At 49.6% G+C, this 23304-nt stretch overlaps 2 protein-coding genes across 5 annotated transcripts in view; one reads left to right on the top strand and one right to left on the bottom strand.

Moving 5' to 3' along the window:
• NECAB3 (N-terminal EF-hand calcium binding protein 3) overlaps nt 1-23304 on the bottom strand; it is a 131844-nt gene that overhangs the window by 24360 nt on the left and 84180 nt on the right. The gene's annotated exons all lie outside the window — the stretch shown is intronic.
• ACTL10 (actin like 10) lies at nt 2716-6694 on the top strand. The gene is made up of 2 exons (XM_044986668.1): nt 2716-2844; nt 5439-6694. The coding sequence occupies exon 2, from the start codon at nt 5553-5555 to the stop codon at nt 6669-6671; it is 1119 nt and encodes a 372-aa protein (XP_044842603.1). The 5' UTR covers nt 2716-2844; nt 5439-5552; the 3' UTR covers nt 6672-6694.

The raw sequence follows: 23304 nt of genomic DNA, 5'->3' as shown, positions 1-23304 counted from the left end.
AACTTTCCTCATAGGGCAGGTTTTCTAAACCTTTCATCATTTTTGTTGCTCTCCTCTGGACTCTCTCCAATTTGTCCACATCTTTCCTGAAGTGAAGTGCTCAGAATTGGACATAGAACTCCAGTTAAGGCCTCATCAGTGCCAAGCAGAGCAGGGCAATTACATGTGACTTACCTACGACACTCCTGTTAATACACCCCAGAATGATTTTTGCCTTTTTGCAGCTGCATCACATTGTTGACTCATATTCAATTTGTGATCTACTATAACCTGCAGATCTTTGTCAGCAGTACTACTGCCTAGCAGTTATTTCCCATTTTGTAGTTATGCATTTGATTTTTTTATTCCTAATTGTAGAACTTTGCATTTCTCTTTAGTGAATTTCATCTTATTGAATTCAGTTCAATTCTCTAATTTTTCAGGCTCCTAATGAATTCTAATTCTGTCCTCCAAGTGCTTGCAACGCCTTCTAGCTTGGTGTCCTCCACAAACTTTATGAGCACACTCTCCACTCCATTATCCAAGTCATTAATGAAAATATTGAATAGTACCGGACTCCAGACTGACCCATGCGGAACCCCACTAGATACACCATCCCAGTTTGACAGCAAACCATTGATAACTACTCTTTGAGTGCAGTCATTCAACTCCTCATAGTAATGTCATCTATACCACATTTCCCTAGTTTGCTTATGAGAGTGTCATGTGGGACTGTGTCAAAAGCCTGACTAAAATCAAGATATATCACATCTACTACTTCTCCTCTAGCCATCCACTAGGCCAGTAACCCTGCCAAAGAAGTAAGTTAGGTTGGCTCGGCATGATTTTTTTCTTGACAAATCCATATTGGCTATTCCTTATAACCTTATTATCCTCAAGGGCTTACAAACTGATTGTTTAATAATTTGTTCCAATGTTTCCCAGGTATCAAAATTTGCCTGACTGGCCTATAATTCCCCAGGGTCCTCCTTGTTCCCCTTTTAAAGATATGTACTGTGTTTTCTCCTCTGCAGTCTTCTGGGACCTCAGCCTTCCTCCAGGAGTTCTCAAAGATAATTATTCACGATTCTGAGATTACTTCAGTTTAAGCACCAAATTTGAATTTGAATACATCTAGTATCTAAATATTCTTTAACCTGATCGTTCCCTATTTTGGCTTATGTTTTGTTCCTGCAGAAGTGTTTGCTCTGTGCAGATAACTCTCCATGGGCGGAGTCCTGCATTCCTTACTCGGGGCATGGCTCTGCCAGATACTGTGCTCTGCTGCGGTGGTGCTAAGCACCAATTCCTACTGAAGTCAACAGGCGCTGAGGGTGTGCAGCACTTTGCAGGATTTGTCTCCAAATTAATGTGCAGACAAAGCTCAGATAAAGACAGAGAAAAGGACACCGGATTTGGCCCCATCTGCCCTCTCCATTTCCCCATCTCTAGGTGATGGACTCTGAATAGAATTCTAAATGGATACCATCAATACCGTTCAGCTAATGGCCTTATCCGACTGGGACTGAGCTGTGTGTGGTGCTTAGCAAGAGATCTAGAACATAGCAAAAAAGAAACAAGCCCTGGAGGCAAGAATAGGGGTGTGAAACAGTTTGCTGGGCAAATCTTGCTTCCCTACAATTCCTGTAGTTTCCTGTCTGTCCTCAACTGTTGTGTAGTTGCTATACATTGTTAAACAGCTCCTACATTCCACCACAGAGGTGGCTGCATTTCAGTGAGTGCGCATGAAATGCTTCCTGTCGATAAATAACGTAAATAGCCTCTCTCATCCCAAAGGATCTTACAGAGTTTTACAAGCTGTCAGTGTAGGAATCACTTCACCCCTCCCTTTGGATGGAACACAACGGCTGTTTAACAGCACATAGCAACATGACAGAATTTAGGACAGTGGGCTGGGACCTTGCCAGGGTCTCAGCAGTGTCATCCCTACTTGTGGAAAGGGCTGCCTGGGTCTGATGCCCAGGGCCGGCTCCAGGCACCAGCTGAGCAAGCTCGTGCTTGGGGCGGCAGATTCAACAGGGCGGCATTCCGCCCAGTCCTAGGGTGGCACAGCAGGTGTTTTTATTTTTGGTTCTCCGATCCGGCCACCCTGTAGGGGGCGGAGGAGGGGAGCGCCCTGCAGCAAACTCGGCAGGGCAGCCCACGTCCTTCCCTCCCAGCCGACCAGAGCAGCGCAGAGCCCTCCTGGCAGGTGGCGCGGCGGTCAGGGCCGCGGGGTGAGTGCCCCGTTGAAGCCCTGGCCGCCCCCCTTCCCTCTCTCTGTCCTGCTCCCTTCCCCTCCCCCCCCCCCACTAGACCGGGCGCACACTCTGCAGCACAGGGAGTCCCCCTGCACCCTGGCTCCAGCTGCCCTGTAGGGTTTGTTTGTTTGTTTGTTTTCCTTGCTTTGCCGGCCGCGCTGTCCCCCGCCCCCACTTTGCCGCTCCAGCCGCATGGTTTTTTTGTGTTTCCCCCACCCCCACCCCCCGCTTTGCCGCTCCGTGTTTTTTATTTTTTTCCCCTGCTTTGCTGCTCCGGCCCCCACACTATTTTTTTTGCTTGGGGCGGCCAAAAAGCCAGAGCTAGCCCTGCTGATGCCCATGAGGAGTCAGGGCATTGGTATTACAATGCATTCTACTGGCATCACCAGTTCCAGCACACACACACACACACACACACACAGGCCTATGAGGTCAGGGGAGCTAACAATCCCTTCCTAGGAACAGAAGCCACATGGGGGAGGGAAAGATTCCAGAACTCCCAGGAATGCGTCCCCCCACTGGAACCCTAACGTCTATCCTAGGCCAGCTCCAAGAGGATCCAGGGGTCAGAGGGAAGGGGAGATGAACACATGGAAATCATCAGGTGAGGGCGTCACACCATACATGATTCCATCCCAGCAGGGAGGGTATCAGAATCTGGGTTTGTGTGGGGCTGCAATCAGGAAGCAGTTCCAACACATCTCCCCCAGAGGAAATAATGCTCTTTTAGAGAGGGGTGCCCTAAATGCAACATAAAGGCCCTTTTGGAGCCCTAGAACGCACCCAAGGCCACCCTCACCCTGTGACAAAACTGAGCTGCAGGGTTTTATAGCTGCAGGAAGTTCCTAGGCCCAGTCAACAGGGCTGAGCACATTTGGGTTGGAATTCAACAACATATGAACATTTATTTGACAAGTGCCAAACTGCCATGGGGAGCTCTCAGCAATGTGGCCACCGCTGCTATCAACCCATTCATCTGGGGGCAGTGTAGGATGGAGAAAGAAAACAGGAGAGACAAGTGAGAAGAGGATGGCATGGAGGAGACTGCCGAACATCGGATTTAACTATATGATCGTGTTAGATAAGGTAACCCCAAATGGTGCCCAGCAAGGTCGTCCGGCAAGGGCTGGGCAGAGAAATGTCACTCCATTTCGATGGAGGATTTCATTAGTTTGAAATCTTGTTTTGTTCTGATGGAAAATTAAAATCAAAAACTTCAAAGTGCTTCACAAAGGGGAATGGAGCTTTGGCTGTGGGGCAGTCCACCTGGTGGGCTGCCCAGGACACTGGATCCCTGACACCAAGGTAGTCTGTCTGCATGGCTGTCCCAGAGCCACGGATCCTGGGAGCCTACAGCTTCCAGGCTTTGCACCCCCTGCCACCTGCCTGGTGGGCTGCTGAGGAGCTGGGCGGGTGATCTGACAGGAGAGAAGGCAAGTTTCTGACGGATCCTGCCAGGTTTCTGGAGGAATTTCATCAAAATCAAACCGTTTCCTCAAAATGTTTTGATCTCAACAATCTGCAAAATCCGACGAAAAACATGTAGCTGGAATTTTTCCAACCAGCTCTACTCCCTACATCACCAGAACCCCCTTTGCCATGCCCATATCCTGGGTAGCTCTGCACTATATAACGTGGCCCAGTGTGGGGGGACAGACATTTTTAGGAGAGTTTCCCAACAGCAGCAAGTAACCTCGTATCAGTGTGTGCCACGGACAGCCCATTTCTCAGAGGGTTGCACCATAAGGTGGAGAAAATCCTTCCAGTCCAAACCCCAATTATCAGCTGCTCACAATTTTCCTTAAACATTTCCTTTGGGAGCGAAATTTCACAACCACAGCCCAAAGCTGGGGGGGCTTTATTTTTTAATTTGAACAAAATCCATTCGGTCCTTTCTGAGGTGCGTGTGGGGTGGGAAGGCTCTGTGACTATTTGGTAAGCTAAGACAAGTGATAAAAGCCTGAACACTGATACCGCTAAAGGATCCACAGCCCCCACGGAGGAATGCGTGAGTTTGCCAGGTTTGCACAGTTTTGATTTGGAAAGAACAGTAGAAAATGTCACACCGAGCACACACACAATGTCATTTTTAGCACCATTAAAGATCGCCCTTCCCAATAGGCATGCAGGTATCAACTAATGAGGGGGGAAATGCAGTTTTCAGGGAGAATCAGCACAAGGTCTAAGCACTATTTAAGTCTTTAGGGTGAAGTGATACAGAGCGTAGCATAGACCCTCTGTACATAGCACAGACTCGGAGTTGTGATGTATTTGGGGGTGGGGGTGGGGGAGGATAACTCAGTGGTTTGAGCATTGGCCTGCTAAACTAGGGTTGTGAGTTCAGCCCTTAAAGGGGCCACTTAAGGATCTGGGGCAACAATCAGTACTTGGTCCTGCTAGTGAAGACAGGGGGCTGGACTCCATGACCTTTCAAAGTCCCTTCCAGTTCTAGAAGATAGGTATATCTCCTATTATTATTATAAGCAACTACATTGGCAATAACTTTTAGAGGGCTGTAGAACCTGATTTTCTAGCCCTAGGTAGCCAAGCATCAGTGCATCTCTGGCCTCGTGCTCACTCTGCATATTCATGGCTGCATGCGTGGTGCACATTCTGCTTGGTACCCGCACAAGGCTAGACAGCTATCAAGCCACATTGACACACACACTGGGAGCTGCCATTTTCATGTGGCCGTGCTAAGACAGAAATGTCCTACGACCAGTCTGGCGTAGGAAAACCAGCCCCAGGCCATAGATAGTGCACTACAGCCGAGATTTAAAGTTAATGTGGTTGGGCATCCGAATCCCCTAGGCAGCTTTGAAAAAAATCTCAGCCTAGAAGCACCCGAGCAGCACTTTGGATTGCTATTCTTCCGGATCATTCCTTCGGACTTTAGGAGCACTCCCATTGTGACGGGAGGCTGTTTCGATGCAACGTGCTGCTGAGCTGAAGTAGCAGCATGATTGTGTTTACGTGACAAGGCACGATGAGACGGCCAAAAGTGTCCAACCAGACCAACTCCAGAAGGAGGCAACTCAACGGCACATCCAAGTCACTGCTGCTGAGCACCCCCCGGCTTGTGGGCATGTCCTGAGATCATTGCGTTTCTCAGTTGTAATCCTGCATTAACAATGGGTTTGTATTTAACTGGTAATCGATTAGAACTGCATTATAGATAATCCATTTGTTTTGTTGCAGGATGAGGCAAGCTTTCCAATTCCCTTCTTCCCTCTAATCCCTGACTGCGCGTCTCCTACATCCTGACGTCAGAGGTGGATAAAGTTCAGACAGTTTGGTGGTGCAGCTAACACTATGGGAAAGGTTGCGGTTATCGTCGACAATGGTAGTTGCTTCACTCGGGCCGGCTTTGCTGGAGATGACAAGCCAAGGTCTGTGTTGAAGACCACGTCCATGCCTCCCATCTGCCCAGCTGTGACGCAGGAGACCCCATGCCATCTCATCGCCACTGGCTGTGGGACAGGCGGTGCCAGGGCATCCAAAACCCACCCGCTCAGGCATGGCATCATCACTGACTGGGAAGCCATGCAAAATCTGTGGAGCCACCTTTTCTTTTGTGAGCTGAGACTGTCCCCTGAGGCGTGCCCGCTGCTCATGACAGACTCACCCTCCTGCCCCACAACCAATAGGGAGAAGGTGGCCGAGGTGTTCTTCGAGGACTTCGGTGTTCCAGCCTTGCATGTGGCTAACACGGGGCTCCTCTCCCTCTGCTCCTGTGGCAGGGTCACTGGCCTGGCTGTGGAGACCGGGGCTGGGGTGTCCCATGTCACTTCCATCTGCGCTGGGCAGATCTGGAGGGAGGCCACCTATCGCCTGGACGTGGCTGGGTTTTTCCTTTCCAAGCACATGCATACCCTGCTGCTGAAGAGCTCCAACGACCCACAGCTGCTCTGTACCTTGCAGAAGACGACAGTGACCCAGATGAAGAAGCAGTGCTGCTACGTGTCCATGGACTATGAAGGAGACCTCCAAGACAAAGCTCACCAGTTCCCAATGGGTTTTAAGACCCCTGATGGGCACTGGATAACTCTGGATAAGGAGCGGTTCTGCTGCCCAGAGCCACTCTTCCAACCAAAACTGCTAGACCAAAACTCTCCAGGCATCCACCTTTTAGCTTTCCAAAGCCTCCAGAAGGTGCCAGATGAGTGCAAGGGAGACATTATTGGTAACACTGTGTTATCAGGGGGCTCATCAATGTTTCCTGGCTTCCCTGAGAGGATGTGCTCAGAGCTGGATGCTTTGTTATATGGCAAAGGCTACCGGATTAAAATTCTGGCTGCCCCAAAGAGGAGTATGGCAGTCTGGGCTGGAGGGTCCATGGCAGCCTCGCTTAAATCCTTCCGGCATATGTGGATGAGAAAGGGCGAGTACCAGGAGTGCGGGGCAGCATATGTCCACAAAAAGTTCAATTAGTTTCTAATAAATAACCACTGTTTTGGCCCAAAATGGTATAATTCTGTCTATACAATTAAAGCCAAGGCAGGAATGCAAAGGTCTCTGTAACAAAGAAAAGCAATGCATCTGGCATCCCAGTTTCCTGTCCTCTCTCCAGGGGCAGAGTTAAGGGTATCATTATCTGAGTGCATATTAGTGCATTGTTTGAGAAATACCACCTTACTCCTGGATTTCCTGAGTTTCTATTTCTGGGGCTGTCGACACACAAACTGGAACCAAAGTAATTAAACTGCTTTTAATTCACACCTATGATTATTTCAATGGAAGTCTGTGTGTGGCCACTCTTAATCTGAAACAAGCGTGGCCACAAATAGGCTTATACCAAAATAACTGAAGCTGGCATGAATGAAAACTGATTTAATTATTTTGGTTCCAGTTTGTGTATAGACAACACTAAAATTCTAGTGCCTTGCAGGGATACAAAGCACCCAACACTGGATGTGCTGCTGCAACTTTAACTTCACCTTAAAGTTTTGTTGGAGAATTTCCTTATTTTTTTTCAAGTCCCTGAATTTCAATAGGATGGATCTTTGCCCTGCAGATTGTAGAAGGAATCCCCAATCAAGCTGTACTTATGAATGTCAGGAGGAGAAACACCCCATTTGTCTACTGGACTCACTCTAGCAGAACTCAGAAGAGCCAAATGGAGCAGGGTTTGGAGGAGAGTAGTGGTGCGGGTGATAGAATATAGAAAGCATTCTTTCCCCATGTTGCCATAGCAAGATTCCTAATACAAAGTTAATAATTCTGATTTTTACATTAAATCAGGTAAACTATGGTGGTGGACGTCAGATCTCAGCTAGGGGAGGCTAGTTAGCTAAGTTTCTCTCTCTCATTCTCTCGCATTTTCTTATAAAGTGACAAAAATTAAGAGACCTTTTCCCTTCTGCATACTATTTTTAGGATGCCCTAACTCAGGAACCCCTTGTACATTTCATTTCAAATCAAGCAGAAAAATTCTACCTTGGACCCAGACCCAACCTGTCAGTTTTGAGACTCAGGCAATTTTTGGTCTTGGATTTTAGAGACTTGGTGCATAATTGGCCTAATTCTGGACACTCAAGACCCAGTTCTCTGCAAGCGTTGCTCCCCTAAAGTTAATGGAGTTATGCCAGCATTCTCGGCTGACTCTAAGTTTGCCACTTTAGCTCTGGAGAGGCTGCTGCCTAGCAATATTCTGAGAAAGGAAAATATCACTGAATCCATAAGCAGTTTTCTTTGCAGATACTTCTTGCTCGGGGGATGGTGCAATGGGGTTGTGTATCTCAGAAGTGGTTTAGGGATGGCCTCAAACTTAATTCAAATCTGCAGAATGAAATTTATTCCCAGTACAACTATCTCCTCTACAGACTTTAACGCCACTCCAGCTCTTCATATCCAGGGACCAAGTCCCAGGGTCACACTCAGGGGCAAGTCTTGAAGTCACTGAATACTCGCTGCAAAACTACATCTTGATGACCTCACAGTAGGTGTTTGGTGGCTTTTACAACTGACCTGCTAGTCAGAGGCATATCTCCCAAGATGGGGGAGGCAGCAGAATTACCCTGACCACCCACCCAAGGAAGAGTGGCCCTTACCATTAGGAAGCCCCAGCATGAGAAATTCTATCTCGAGAAAGACAATCAGAATGCCAAAGCAAGGGTACGAGGAAAAGGTCTGGAGAAGGAGGCAGTGTGATTCAAACACTGTTTTACAAGAAGAAATTGGTAAGTATCCACTGAGGACATACCCTCATTACCGAGGTGTCATCGTTAGGTTATTCACTGTTATTACTTGTCATTGTTTGCCAGTTTGCAGGGTGCTTCATGCATATGAAACCAGACAAAGGAGCTTACAACCATTAGCAAGAGGGATCAGTGGGCTAACCAAACACAAAAAGGAAGAGAGGAAAACACACATAACAGTCACTTACCATTGACACAACTCATACCCAGCACACACAACATGCATATGCTGCATACACTACATACTCTGCTGCCACAGCAGGGGAAAACAGAACACAACATTTGGATTTGTCTACTAAGTCCTTGGGGACGTTCCATTGGCCTCTGAGGGATATACTGACCCTGGCTATTCACCTGCTTAGCCCTCACACCAGTAAGGGAGAAGTAATGGGAAAATTTGTTACTTTCCAGACCAGCTCTGTGCATCGCAGCTCAAATAACCACCTCCCATCCCCACTGGACTGTGCCACCCCCCAGTGACGGCCATACACCAAGGATGGGAAATCCTCAGCTGGCAGACAATCTGGGCTTGCCACCTGCACCAGCCTCAGCCCTCTGGGGTGAAAGGAAAGGAGACAAGGAGAAGGCAAAGAAGAGGTGTCACAACATAAGGAAGACCATGGGTTCAGTCTTGCTTCTGGTGATCATGGTTTTTGAACTGGATGAGGGGTGTTTCCAGGACCCCCTGATGGAGGGGGTCCCTTTCTGGTACAGACTGCACTCCCTGCTCCTTGGTGAGGCGCTCTCTGGCTACAGTCCATGGCGGAAGCATTGTCACCACTGAGGGGGCTCAGGAGGAAGGAAAATGAGCATCTCAAATGACTGACTGTGGCTAAAACAGAATCTACTATTCACTGCCTTACTCCTAGGAGGTAGAATTGACTCTCTTCCTGTAGAAGAGCTGTCCAGTGCCCAAGCATTCTATTGGTGTCTACACAACAAACTCAGATAATACAGAGCGGTCTTTCCCTTTGCAGTTCTTTCATGATCAGTAATATCATCCGGAAGGCAAAACACAGGCCGAGATCAGAAGGGCAATATTTCAAATGGTGCCACGCACTTCTCATGCCCCTTCCCATGCCTCCAAACATTTGCAATGGAACACAGTGACTGAGGAAACTGATATGTGATGGCTTGTCAAAGTTATGTAACACGAAATGCCTGTTTGTGTGTGCGAAGGCAGGTTTGTAAGAGTGTTCCCGCTGTCCCTGGACATGATTATCTGGGCTATAATACTGCCTGTTGACCCCATTATCCTGAGACACCATCTCCCAGCACTCTGCAGAAGGTCTTAACTCTAAACCACACATTGCGGGCCTGATTTTGAAACAATGTAGGGATGCAATTTTATACACAAAAAACACAGACCCAGTTGTGTGCCTAATTTGCATGCAAAATGACTGAAATTGCACAAGCAATTCAAATAAGGGCACCCTCCTAATAGCTAATGGCCAGGGCCGCCCAGAGGAGGGGGGCAAGTGGGGCAATTGGCCCCAGGCCCCGGGCCCCGCAGGGGCCCTGCGAGCCCTGGCCAAGAATCCCTTCAATGGTGTGGGGGGTGGGCAGAGGCTTCTCAGAGATGCTAGTGGCTACCGCACAGAGCTGCAGGATATGCTGCCGGTGCCGCCTGCAGTGCAGCCCTTTTCCAGGGGCTCGATTGGCTGAGCTGCCCGCAGAGCAGGACCCAGATGCTCTGGACCCGGGCGGAGGTAAGTGGGAGGGAGGCGCTGGCGTGGGACAGGCTGGTCCTGTCCTGCGCGGCGCTCAGCCATGCCCCAGGCCCTACGGGGAGGTGAGGATGGGCACAGGGAGACCTGGGCTCTGTGCCAGCCCTGCCACAGACTCCCCGCCGGCAAGCAGCACCACCTGGCTGCAGCCCACGTGAGTGCTCCTGCTGGGCGCGCCGGGCACAGCGCAGGGGCTGGGACGGGGCAGCTCTGTGCCCATAGGGGAGCTAGCTCTTGCAGCACTGCTAATGGGCAGCTGCTGGGGATGGGGTGGGAGGGGGCAGGCACTCTGACTGCGCTTGCAATACATCTCCCAGGCAGCGGCAGCTCCGGCTGGAAGGAGCACTGCGGGTGGCTGGCGAGAGCACACAGAGCGCATCTGGTGGCTGTGGGTGACTCTGGCTGCAGGGGGTGCGCAGAGTTGGGGTGGCTGGAGCAGGGCCGGCTCCAGGCACCAGCATTCCAAGCTGGTGCTTGGGGCGGCAATCTGCAAGGGGTGGCAGTCCCTGTTGTTTTGCCCCCAAGCAGCGCGCTGAATTGCCGCCACGGAGGGCGGGGGCAGTCCGTGTGCCCTTAGGGCGGCAGGCGCGTTTCCACGGTGAGGGCAATTCGGCAGCAGCTTCTATGTTTAGCTGTCCGGGGGCCCATTTGTTGTCATTCTCCTCCCTTCGTGGTTCACACCTCACCCCATGGCTCCTCCATTTCCTTTGTTGCCTCAACGGTTCCTCTGCCCATTCCCCATTATCCCCCTCTTCACTGACCCCTGGCTGCAGGAAGTGGTCTCCCCACAGTCTCCTCACTCAGGCAGCAGTTTTCTATCCCAGCAGACTGTCCCACACGCCCTCTATCAGCTGCAAGGCCAGTTTTGTAACACTTATATTGGGCAGCACTTACTTTGATGGGGCTGCTTATGACAGGCTAGGTCTACACTTAAAACTTACAGCAGCATAGCAACGTCGGACAGGGGTGTGTATAAACCACACCCCAGCGGACACAGCTATGTCGACGGATCAGGGCTCCTGTCAGCATAGACATTTTCTTTCTGGGAACTGGTGTTCTTACACCATCCAAAAAGCTCCTTCTGTCAGTGTGCACTGCATGTACACGGAGCCCATGGTCTTCCTTGTGTTGTGTTTGCTTAAGTCCCTTTGCTTTCAGTTTAAACTGATTTTTACCAAAAAATTCCTGGGTTCTACAAAAAGTATTATTCATTTTCTGATTTTCACCCTACTTTAGTATCATTCAAATTAGGGCCGTCAAGCGATTAAAAACATTAATTGTGATTAATTGTGCGATTAATCACACTCTTAAACAATAACAGAATACCATTTATTTAAATATTTTTGGATGTTTACTACATTTTCAAATACATTTATTTCAGTTACAACACAGAATACAAAGTATTACAGTGCTCACTTTATAATTATTTTTTATCACAAATATTTGCACTGTAAAAAAAGATAGTATTTTTCAGTTCACCTAGTACAAGTACTGTAGTGCAATCTCTTTATCATGGAAGTTGAACTACACAAGCGGAGTAAGGGTAACAGACCTGAGCCCATATACTACTGCTGTGGTAGCATGGGACAGGGAGAAGACGACCTCATCCCCTGGGCAGCTGGGGTGCATGCATGCGAGAGAGAGGAACATAAGTGAACTCAATAACTATTGCTTTTTCCCTAGTATCCTATCTGCAGTAAGTCACTGAGCTCCTTTCTGAGTCACTTCTAATTTCCAGTCCATTCAAACTTTCCAGGCTCAAATCAAATTACAGACAGAAGATCTGCTGTGTTCAAACAGTGCTCGATCAGAACAAGAAGGGGAGAGGAACATGATGAAATGGTGAACCCCTTCAAATCACAGGCTCCCCGCTCGGTGTGAACTCTGGGTCACTCAGACTGGAGGAGAAATGAATCACCAAAAACATCAGAAGCCTGTCAGATTTCCTCCCTTGCTGGATGTTGTGAATTTGCTCTCCAGAGTGCGGGTGTCCAGAACAGATTCCCACAACATTGTCAAGGTTGAACATTTCCCATTCCTATTGCATCTCACTCTGACCCCTGGAGAAGTTGAGGGCTCCATAATTTTGTAAGTCCCGAAAGAAAGCACTTGAGTTTAACCCTGTCAACGCTGGCATTTCCGAGAGTGCTAGCGAAACGTCTGTGCGGGAGGAAGGGGGCAAGTGTTGTATATAATGAGGATCCAGGCTCACTCAAGCCTAACGCTTCAGGGCTTGTTCAGTCCTGCTCATTGGGGCTGTAGATTTGGGAGAGCCCACTCCTAGGCTTTTATACACATCCACAGGTTTGTGAACAGTTCCCATGTCACACAAGCCTGTGCAGGAATGTTGCAACAGACCAATGGTCTCTCCAGTCCAGGAGCCAGGACTAGGAGGCAGTGCAGACCAATGGATAGAGTTCTAACCTCAGCCCTGCCACTGGCTTGTTGCAAGACCTTGGGCAAGTTACTGCCCCTTTCCTGTACCTCAGTTTCCCCAAATTAAAATAAGTGAATGTCCACAAAGTGAATAAAGGTTGCAAAATCAACGATGTTTCATTTTGCTATACCTGGATTCCACTGGGCTAAGAGTCACCTTCCAGATGGCACAGAATTCTTCTTTCCAAAGGGACTGGCACTTCCATCCCCTCCTCTGCTCTGGCTGATGAGAAGCTGTGGTTACCTCCCAGCAGGGAGGTTTAGGGATGATTACCTCGTCTCCTGCTGTTGCTACAGCTGCTCCTCACTGGGAATGAACAGATGGCCTTCCTGAGCCCCCGTAGTTACCAGTGCTCCCTGGAAGTGCTTGCCATCACTTGCTGAGGTGAAAGGGAAGGGATCTTTGGCCAGACAAACTCTTAGTGAAACGCCACATACAGGGTGAAATTCACCCCCTGTGCAGTGGGTTAGCACAAGGCTCGCCCACCATTTGAGAGCAACTTGAGCCCCGAGACGGCTCTCACTTGTACTGGGGGATGAAATGGCCTCCAAATTCCCCTAGGATTGGGGGATGGCAAGGATGGCATAAAGCCAGCTGTGCCCCCTCACTGGGGTCCTGAGCTTAGCTCCACTCCACTGATTGTTCCCAACAGCTTTGGTGAGGAAGGAGGGCCCAGTTGTTAGGGTGTTGGCTTGGAACCGAGAAGACCCAGATTCAGTTTCCTGCTTTGCCACAGATTTCCTGTCTGACCTTGGGCAAGTCACTCAGCCTCGCTGTACAGAGGGGGAACTGAGGCACAATGGAATTAACAACACTGCCCTGGCCCTGTGGGAATGTCTACACTGCACCTGGGAGTAAGGCTCCCAGCCTGGGTTCACAGACTTGTATAGGTGGGGCTCATCCTAGAGTGCTAAAGAGAGCTATGTAGTCGCTGGAGCTCAGGCTCTCAGGCATCCCCCTCAGGCTCGAGAGCTCAAGCCACGTCCGCACAGCCATTTGTAACGTCCCTTGTGTATCCGGGCTGGGGGCGCCCACAAGGGTGTTGTGGGGATAAATACATGACAGCCTGTGAAGTGCTTTGAGATCTGCTGATGAGAGATGCTATAGAAGTGGGGATTATTAACTAACACGCAGCTAATTGTACTATTACAAAGGTGGATTCTGAAAAGCTCGACATGCCCCACCTTAGCATCCTTGCTTCAAGACCCAGCCCCCACCTTACAATAGCGTCAGGATACAACAGCCCTCACGCATGGGGCTGCAATGCTGCCCACTCCAGTTTGGCCTGGCTGCTCCTCTGTCATGAGCACCCTCCAGTTGAGAACCCCGTACCCAGGGGCAGCTCTAGGTATTTTGCCACCCCAAGCATGGCAGGCAGGCTGCCTTCGGCGGCTTGCCTGCGGGAGGTCCCCGGTCCCACGGATTCAGCGGCGCGCCTGCGGGAGGTCCACCGAAGACGCGGGACCAGCAAACCTTCCGCAGGCAAGCCGCCAAAGGCAACCTGCCTGCCGCCCTTGCGGCGACCGGCAGAGCGCCCCCCGTGGCTTGCCGCCCCAGGCACGCGCTTGGCGTGCTGGTGCCTGGAGCCACCCCTGCCCGTACCACTGAATTACCCTCCTTTAGGGTGCCATACGACTGTCACAAAGCCTAGCTCTGCAGCAATGATCAGTAACATTCATTTCTAGAGTAGATAGCAGATGCAACTCCTGTTGCACAGCCTGGACACAATGTCTCACCGAAGAGAAGAGGGGTTTATGATTTAACTGCGTCATTGGGACGCTCTCCCAAATCCGCTGAGTAACCCGGATTACAAGGAGTGGGAAACATTTCTGTCAGGAGACAAAAACCCCAGAGGACATGGCCATTAATTGAGCCAGTGTTCCCATGGCTTCAAATGTTCAGAAGTGTCAGGCTAGAGCCAGCTCTCCTCTCAGACCTGAGCGGGAGGGGACAGCAGCTGTTAATACAGCTTCTTACCTCAGCCACTGGGAGAGCACTTGGCAAGGCAACGTTACTGCAGGTGTACTTTCTTCTGTGTTTTAAATGAACCTCCTCATTTACCTGTCAGGCCATGAATCAGAACCTTCTAGAGAAGCAACTAAATGGGCCCCGGCCTTGGCTGCCTGGACAGGTCTCAGCTGCAGGTCAGCTCACCACAAAGCCGTTCAGGTGGTGACGGGAGCTCAGTGTGGGCTAGCCAGGAACTTCCCACGTGGCTGGAGGTGGGCCAGAAGCAGGAACTCTGGAGTCCGGTTCAGACTGAGCTCCCCAGCATGTGGGGTGTTATTTGGAGTCCTGGGTAGGGATTTGCAGCTGCACACCCAGGTACACACCCAGCCACCAGGCAGATGAGCATAAGGCAGAGAGTCTCAACCCAGGTTGGCTAAACCAAGAGCACGACAGCACAGCGACAGATACAAACCACTTATCCTCATGCAAAGGGGTTGCTCTACCCGGAGGCTGAGATTGCATGCACTACTTGAGCCATCAGGCTGTTCAGATCCTGTTCAAATGAATCCAACCCCGGAGGCCACTTTGAAAATCTCTGGCTTGGTTTTACTATGGCAGCACCCAGGCCTATGCTCTCTGCCTCTCCAGTACTCGGTGTGTCTGATTATGAGCAGGGGGTGGCAGCAAGGGGGAGAGAACAGCTTTCCATCCTCCGATGAAACCATATCTACGCAGTGTTCCCCACCAACTCCCCCGCCTCTCCTCCTTGGCTGGTGTGGCGAGAGCTCCCCCTGCTGTTTCAATCTCCTTTTGCCCCAGCTGGAAGGAAATCCAAATAAAGAGACTATTACAATGGGATCAGGGCGTCGGTTTGCGGGGAACCCGAATATGGGCTGGGGATTCCTGGAGAGACTCCATCTGTGCACAGTCTCATTCTCTCTAGCTAAAGCTTTTGGCGCTGAAATCGCTGCCAGCATCATTCTTTTGTATTTGCTTGATTTGCACAAACTCAGACACTCTCTTCTGTTTACTGCAAAAGCCGTCTGGAACTAATTGCCCATGGACCCACTCTAGCATCCGCTGAGGAGGAAGGGTACAGAATGCTAATTTGTTGGCTCCTGATGTTGCCTTTCCAAGGGACCCATTATTCATCCACTACAATGATTCGCTACAAGCAAGCTCAGGAGAAACAGGTGTTCATAAATTATTTGAAAACAGGGCAACATAAAGCAGTACATAAAACAAAAGTTGTCTAGGTTTTAATCTGTTGGTCTCAAAGCACTTTACAAAGAGGACCAGCATTTTTATCCCCAGTTTACAAACGGGGAAACTGAGGCACAGAGGTGCAAAGGGACTTGTCCAGAAAGCCAATGGCAGGAGGAGGAATAACTGAGCTTTCCAGAGTCCCAGTCCAAAGGCACTAGATAATAAGGCTGCATTTTCTTAGCCTGCTTTTCAGCCAGCGAACAGGTCTGATCGCCAGTTCTGCTTACATCGAGGCACTGCCATGGTGTGGGGCCGGAAAACAAGATTTATATTTTGAAGGAAATTTCAGTGCAGAACAAAACTGAGACCTTCCAGATTTCTCATGAAAAAACAGGGTGCTCCCATCTCAGAGCAGCCAATAACCCAGTGGCCGGGGCACTCATCTGGCATGTGCAAGACTCAGATTTAAGTCCCCACCGTGCCTGATTTGGAGCAGGGACCTGAGCCTTGGCCTGACCACCAGCTCTGCGGCTAGAGCTGTTCCACTTGGGATAAACAATTCAGAGATGGACTCCACAGCCCAGGGGTTAGGACACGCACCGTGGGGGAGAGCCTGGTTCAAGTCACTGCTCCAGAGCAGGGATATGATCCCAAGTCTGCCACAACCCAGTGGAGTGCACCAGCCACTGGGCTACTGTGGGGCATGGCTCCCCCTCTCTTGTCCCCCTGCCTGTCAGAGCTGGTGAATCAGTATTGTCCTACACCCAATGGTCCATGGTGGAGTTCCCCACCAGGCCGACTAGGGATCCTTACGCTCGCTGGGTGAAATTCACCTCTCCCTGCAAATAGACCTTTGTGCAGGGAGCTAAGTGGGAGTTGGGGTGTCTGAATTCAAAACTCCCCCAACCTACAGGCAGGCCCAGCCCTCTCACACCCTGGAGGTGCCGGGGGTTCCCAGCAGAAGCACAGATCTGATGGCCCCTTACTTGACCTACCGGGGCTCTCTCCAAACCAGCCTGTTCTGAGCCAACGCATGGTGTGCAGTCGCTGCCAAGTTGCCCCTTGTCAGACAGCCTCTCTGCCAGAGGCCACCCTGAGATGGGTCAGGACAAAAAGTAAAGGCAAATCCCTGGGATTTGTAAACAAATCTGAATATGGCCCCTGTCAAGGTGTCACCCCCACTCTGAACGTTAGGGTACAGATGTGGGGACCTGCATGAGATAATCCCCAAGCTTATTTACCAGCTTAGATCTAGTAGCTGCCACCACCAAATAGTTTAAACAAATGTTTATGGGAGAGCCATTTGGAAACTCTGTCTCCCCCCAAAATATTTCCCCAGTCTTTATCCCCCTGTTCCTGGCAGGACTGAGACTGATTGACCTCCCACCAATTCCTGGTGAGCCCAGATCCAAAAAACCCTTGGATCTTAAAACAAGGAAAAATCAATCAGGTTCTTAAAAGAAGACTTTTAATTAAAGAAAAAGGGTGAAAGGACTATCTCTGTGAGATTAGTATGCAAGCTACTCTCATAGACAACAGATCCAAAACACAGAGGATGTACCTCTGGGCAAAAACCTTAGTTACACAAAGAAACCCAATTTGATTCTCCCTCTATGCAAAAACAAAGTCACAAAAGAAAATAAACAGAATCTAATACATTCCTTCTCTAAACACTTACTACGTTTAAGAAATGTTAGATGGCTGATTCCTGGATCCTTCACTCCGGCACAAACCTTTCTGAACAGACAAAAGACTGATTTCCCTCCTCCCTCTTTGAAAACATCTTGTCTCCCCATTGGTTCCTCTGGTCAGGTGTCAGCTAGGCTATGTGAACTTCTTAACCTTTACAGGTAAAAGAGGAATTAACCCTTAACTGTCTGTTTATGACAGCCCCTGCCTTGGGCTTTAGCCTGGTTTGTCCAGAACACTCAGCGAGTCTCTGCAGTGCCGCAGACACTTGGCCGAGGCAGCAGCTTCAAAATTTCTACAAAGAAACAATTGCAAGAGCCAATCAAAGAACAGAGAATTTGTTTGCCCAGAATTCTGCAGAGTCCCAAAGGCCCAACCTGCTTCCTTCTAGATCTGGCCCTGGAAAGGGGCTTTCTACACAATCCTTTTCTTTCCCCACCATGTTTGTCCCTTGTCATGGCTGCTATGGGGAACCACATTTTCTAGCCTCTTTTTCCCTCCAGGTTCTGAGAGCCAGCGTCCCCCACCCTCCTGGAGGCGAAGGGAGGTCCAGCCCTCCCTGCCAATGGAACGCCAGCCTGGGCCCTAGAGCATAAACACTAGGGTTGCCCACTTTCTCATTGCACAAAACAGAACACCCTTGCCACGCCCCTTCCCTGAGGCTCCACCCCCTGCCCTGCCCCTTCTCTGAGGCCCCGTCTCCACTCACTCCAGCTCCCTCCCTCTGTCTCTCGCTCTCCCCCACCCTCACTCACTTTCACTGGGCTGTGGCAGAGGGTTGGGGTGTGGGAGTGGGTGAGGGCTCCAGCTGGGGATGTGGGCTCTGGGGTGCGGCTGGGGATGAGGAGTTTGGGGTGCAGGAGGGGGCTCTGGGCTGGAGCAGGGGGTTGGGGTGCAGGAGGGGTTGTGGTGTGCAGGCTCTGGGATGGAGTTAGGGTGCAGGAGGGGGTTCCGACCTGGGGCAGGGGGCTCGGGATGCAAACTCTAGCTGGGCTGCGCTTACCTCTGGGTGGCTCCCGGTCGGTGGCACAATGGGGCCAAAGCAGGCTCCTTGCCTGCCCTGGCTCTGAGCAGCTCCCAGAAGTGGCAGCATGTCCGGCCCCTAGGCAGAGGCATGGCCAGGTGGTTCTGTGCAGTGCATGCTGCCCATGCTTGCAGGCTTCGCCCCCACAGCTTCCATTGGCCGTGGAAGCCAGCACTGCGGACTCGGGCAGCACGCGGCGCTTCCCTGATCACCTCTGCGCCTAGTTGCTGGACATGCCGGCTGCTTCTGGGAGCTGTGTGGAAGCAGGGCAGACAGGGAGCCTACCTTAGCCCCGCTGCACTGCCCACAGGACTTTTAACGGCCCGGTCAGGAGTGCTGACCAGAGCCGCCAGGGTCCCTTTTCAACTGGGCGTTCCAGTCGAAAACCAGACACCTGGCAACCCCTAAAAAGCATGTGCCCCTTAGGGAACTGCAGCCTTGTTCCCCTGAGAGCATGTCCACCCTTCTGCTGACTACACCCTCTGTCCCACTGGTGTTTTTAGAGGCACACCTGGAGTGGGGTGGCGACCCAGGAGGGTTCTCCTCCCAGGCCCCTTACAAGTCCACATTCAGTATTCCCCTGGGGTTTACATGGTGCAGGGGGCCTTGTGCAAGCTCTCTGCACACTCAGGAGAGCAAGAAGGAGGGATGGTGACTTAGGGTGGTTACACTCCTTCATTAGGAGAGTGCAGCCCATTAAGCTGGTAACGCACCCCTGCAAAGCCTTGTGAAAACGTCAGACGTGGAGGCACTGTGGTAGAGTAGATGGACGTGTTCCTCTGTAAAGGGAAGTTGCTGCATCAGTCACCTAGCTTTGAGGTCTGTCAGCTGGCTCTAAGCCTCGGCGTGCACAGAAGGCTGCATTTGCTGCTGTTATGCACGGTGCTCTCCGACAGCTAATCCCTATAGGAAGCACCGGGGATGTGGCTCTTCCGCTTACCAGAGGACGATAATCTGTTTGCATAGATTCGTCTCAAATAATTAGCCACCCTAAAGAGGAAAACATAAGCAACCCAGCTCCACAAACAGAAAATTAGTCTCCAGGGTGATACTTTAATAAAGACTAATTACACCACCTTCCATTTCCAGGACACCTTTCTCCTTCCCAGGAAAGCCCAGCTCTATCTTCCCACCACTGGGATATCTCTGAGAATCAGCTGCACTCTGTGCATTATCGCAGGGCACTGGCAGCGAGGCACGGATGAAACCCATCCATTTGCTTGGGCGCAAAGATGAGTGAAGGGGTTTTTACTCACAGGAATGTGTGTGGAAGCAAAAGCACTGCAAATACTGGAGCAAAAATAAACATATCACAAGAATTTGCACTGGCAGTGCTTCCCCAGTCATTTAGAGAGTTTGGGGGAGGGGGAATGAATGAGGCTGATGCAGAAGAGCAGTGCTAACTGTGAAGTTAAATAACTTGCCCAAGATCAAACAGCAAATAGGTGTCAAAGCTAGGACAAGACCCATGCCTTTTTAGAAGAGAGGCCTATGCCGGTCCCAGAACCCCAGTGCTGCCCAAGCAAGCCAGGTGCTGATTCTGTGCCTTCATTTTTATTTCTGTAATAATGACTTCATGGAAGGTAGGAGTCTAAATCTCTTTGAGGATCTGGGTCTTTGTACTGGGCTTTGAACATAGACAGCATTTTTGCATCCCCAGATCTCAAAATGCTGCGCCGAGGTGGGTAAGCATGAGAACCTCGGTTTTCCAGACAGGGACACTGATGTTAAGAGAGGTTCAGTGATGTGACCAAGGTCATGCAGCAAGTAAATGGCAGAGCCAGGATGTGAAGTGTTCCCCACATCACAACCTTGCTGCGTCACAGTTTTTCTACCTGTAAAATGGGCTTCAAGAAACTGCTTTACATTTGCCTAGAGCCTTCCCCACCATAGACCTCAATGTATAGTAGAAAAGGAGGTGACTCTGAGTAATCCCATCCCAGCGCACATGCTGCGGATGGAAAGCAGTCTGTGATCAGAGAACTGGGATTCATCAGAGAACTGGGATTCATTCCCAGCTCTGAACCCCACCTCCTTTGAGACCTTGGGCAAGTCCCTTATTCTCTCTGTGTGTCGCTTACCCCACGGGTTAAACAGGAGCAATTTGCTTGCCGGCTCGGGGAGTGGTATGAAGTGTCATTAAATAAAGTTTGGGAAGTGCAAGGAATTATGAAAGTCACTGGAGGACAGAAGGAGAGAATTCTGCATGTACTGGCTCCAAGCATCTTCCTGTAGACAAAGAGCATCACGGTGGGGAACGTGGGAACAGGAAGAGATCTTCCATTTCTCTGAAATAGCTAGAAAGTTGCCCGTCAGGAGACACAGCTGTGTATTGCTCAGCTAAGTTAGCTCCGCACACAAGTGTAACTCGGCCTTCTTTTGGAGTGCCACTAAATTGCTTAGCAAAGAAATCGATTGCCCATACCCTGTCTGGTGATTTTCAATCACAGGTAACTAGCAAATCAACACCAATTCCCCCCAGAACAAAACCTTGCACTGCTCCTGCTGGACGGCTACATCCCTGCCAAATTGGAACTTAAAATTCACAGCCAGTTTGACTTTAGGGCTGTTCAAAAGAAGAAGAAAAAAAAAGCGATGAACAGAAATTTTTTTAATATCAGAAAAACTATTTTCTTCTTTATCCTCTAATTCTAAGACACTTGGGCTGTTTTTGCTTAACCACCATTCCCCCAAATTCCCTTGGGACAGAGACCAAGTCTGGAAAACTTCAGCCCAGCAATTGAAAAATTCGAAAGTGATGGATGAATGAAAACAGGCGGTTTGGATGGAAACAATTTGGGGGCCTTAACTCTGACAGACTTTGGCCAGCGCTCTAGGATAAGTAATAATCCCGATTACTTTCCATGGGAGCTGGGCCAGTCTGAGTGAAGAGGGAATGTGATGAAGACATAGGCAGGAAAGAGGCAACAGGGAAAATTTTCAAAAGTGTCTAAGTGACTTAGGAGCCTAAGTCTCACTGAAAATCACTGGTACTTAGGCTCCTGAGTCACTTACTTGCTTTGGAAAATCCCTGATGTTTTTAGAGCTAGTTACTTATGTGTTGACTCATTTATTCTAATGGCTTAGCCTATGGGCACATCACATTAATAAGAAACCAGACTTCATCCCCTGCTGTCTACTTTGGCTATGGATAGTAAACCCTAACCTGACCCTCCTTACTCACATATGTAGCCCCATTCAAGTCAATGTGACAATTACCATGAGTATAACAAGCAGGAGTTAGCTCTGAGCTACCACCCTGATCCAACGCCCTAGGCGGAAAAACCCCCTCCACTGTCTCATATCATATGTCTAGCATTGATCCTGGAACCGCATTACATTTCCATACACTGAAATCTAGCATTTCAGCCTGGCCTTCTTGCTTCTGTTATCCACAGAAATGTCAGTGGATTGCATAGAATGCTGGGAGAGAATCTGCTCAAGCTGAAGGAGCTGAGTCAGAGGCGATAAAGAAAAGTGACAAGTTCATTTAAGAGAATGTGTGCGCGAGGTGCCTGCTGAACAGGCCTATACAGCCATCTTTAACGTCCCAGTGAGCTTCATCATAATTAAACCAGTGACTGTTAAATGAATGAATAGATCACGTGGGTGCCACACTGTGAAGCAGGCGGTAATTGCACTGTCCTTTGTAGAAACACCTGAATACGCAAAGAATTAACTCATTACAAAAGACACCATCTGGAGATACTTTCATCTTGCCCTGTACCTGTGTCTAATAAACCTTTACACACAGACCATGCTGAGAACAGAATCTATCCTGGAAACAAAAAACCATATGGGATGGGGCATATTTCTACCTTTTGCTTCCTTTTTAATGAGGATATTGAATGGAGGTGATGGGGACATCTGGAATATGCCAATTTTATTTACCGTGTGGGAGTCCTAAATAACCAGAGAATTGTGGGAATTGGAACCTCTATTTTCCTATTTACTTGATAAACAACTAATTCATTCCTCCCGAATCTTGCTCTTGGGAAATGCCGAAACATTTTTGCTGAAACTTTCCAAAAGAATTCAGCCTGAGGCAGACACCCAACATGGAAAATTTAGCTTAAATGATTAAAGTCTGGCCAAGTTATAAGCAACTGAAAAGGAGGGTTTATAATGAGAAGCATTAGGCATCATTAACTCTAGGCATTGTTGCATCATGTGCCACCTATAATTGATGTGTCTGCAGTCACAGCACTGAGGATAAAAATTACAAGGACCCCCTGTCCTCACGGCACAAGCTGATCGCCTGCTGGGAGCAGGAAGGAATTTGCCCTGTCCCTTTATGCTGTTGTACTTTTTCACCATAGGAGGGCAACAGGAACAAGTGGGTCTCAGTCCTCCTCCTTCACGAGCCTCTTCTCCTTTTCCATAACTTGCTAGGTCTCTCTGTCCCATTTCACGCACAAGGGGAGCGTGTGGTGCTACCCACTGAGCCATCCTCCCTTCCACCCCAATGGAAACAAACTCAGGACTTTCTGACTGACACCTATTGTGAATGATTCTCTCTCCCCCTAGAGCTGAAGCAAATCTTGGCTGCGGTGACAGCCCCATGGTGTAACAGCCTGCTGTTCACATGTTCTTCTGATTCCGATTGCCTTGTTTATGCCAGTGAGTGGGTAGCAGGTGTCAGAATCTTTTCGTGTGCAGCCATATCCTGTATGCAGGGCTTCTATGAATGCAGGGATTTGCATATTTCTGCCTCTTGCTTCCCTTTTAATGAGGAGATTGAAGGGAGCAATGGCTGGCAGATGGAGCTGAGGTCTGGAATTCTGTGCAGCAATGCCGTGTACTGCCTTGAATAGTTTTATTTCTGAGCAATCAC

The sequence above is a fragment of the Mauremys mutica genome, chromosome 13 (genome assembly GCF_020497125.1).
Source record: "Mauremys mutica isolate MM-2020 ecotype Southern chromosome 13, ASM2049712v1, whole genome shotgun sequence".
In the NCBI taxonomy this organism is placed as follows: Eukaryota; Metazoa; Chordata; order Testudines; family Geoemydidae; genus Mauremys; species Mauremys mutica.
Note: the sequence above shows the minus strand (reverse complement) of the source record. Positions and strands in the feature narration are given on the sequence as shown.

Excerpts from the sequence above, each read along its gene's own strand:
- ACTL10 (XM_044986668.1), top strand. The coding sequence starts at position 5,553 with ATGGGAAAGGTTGCGGTTATCGTCGACAATGGTAGTTGCTTCACTCGG.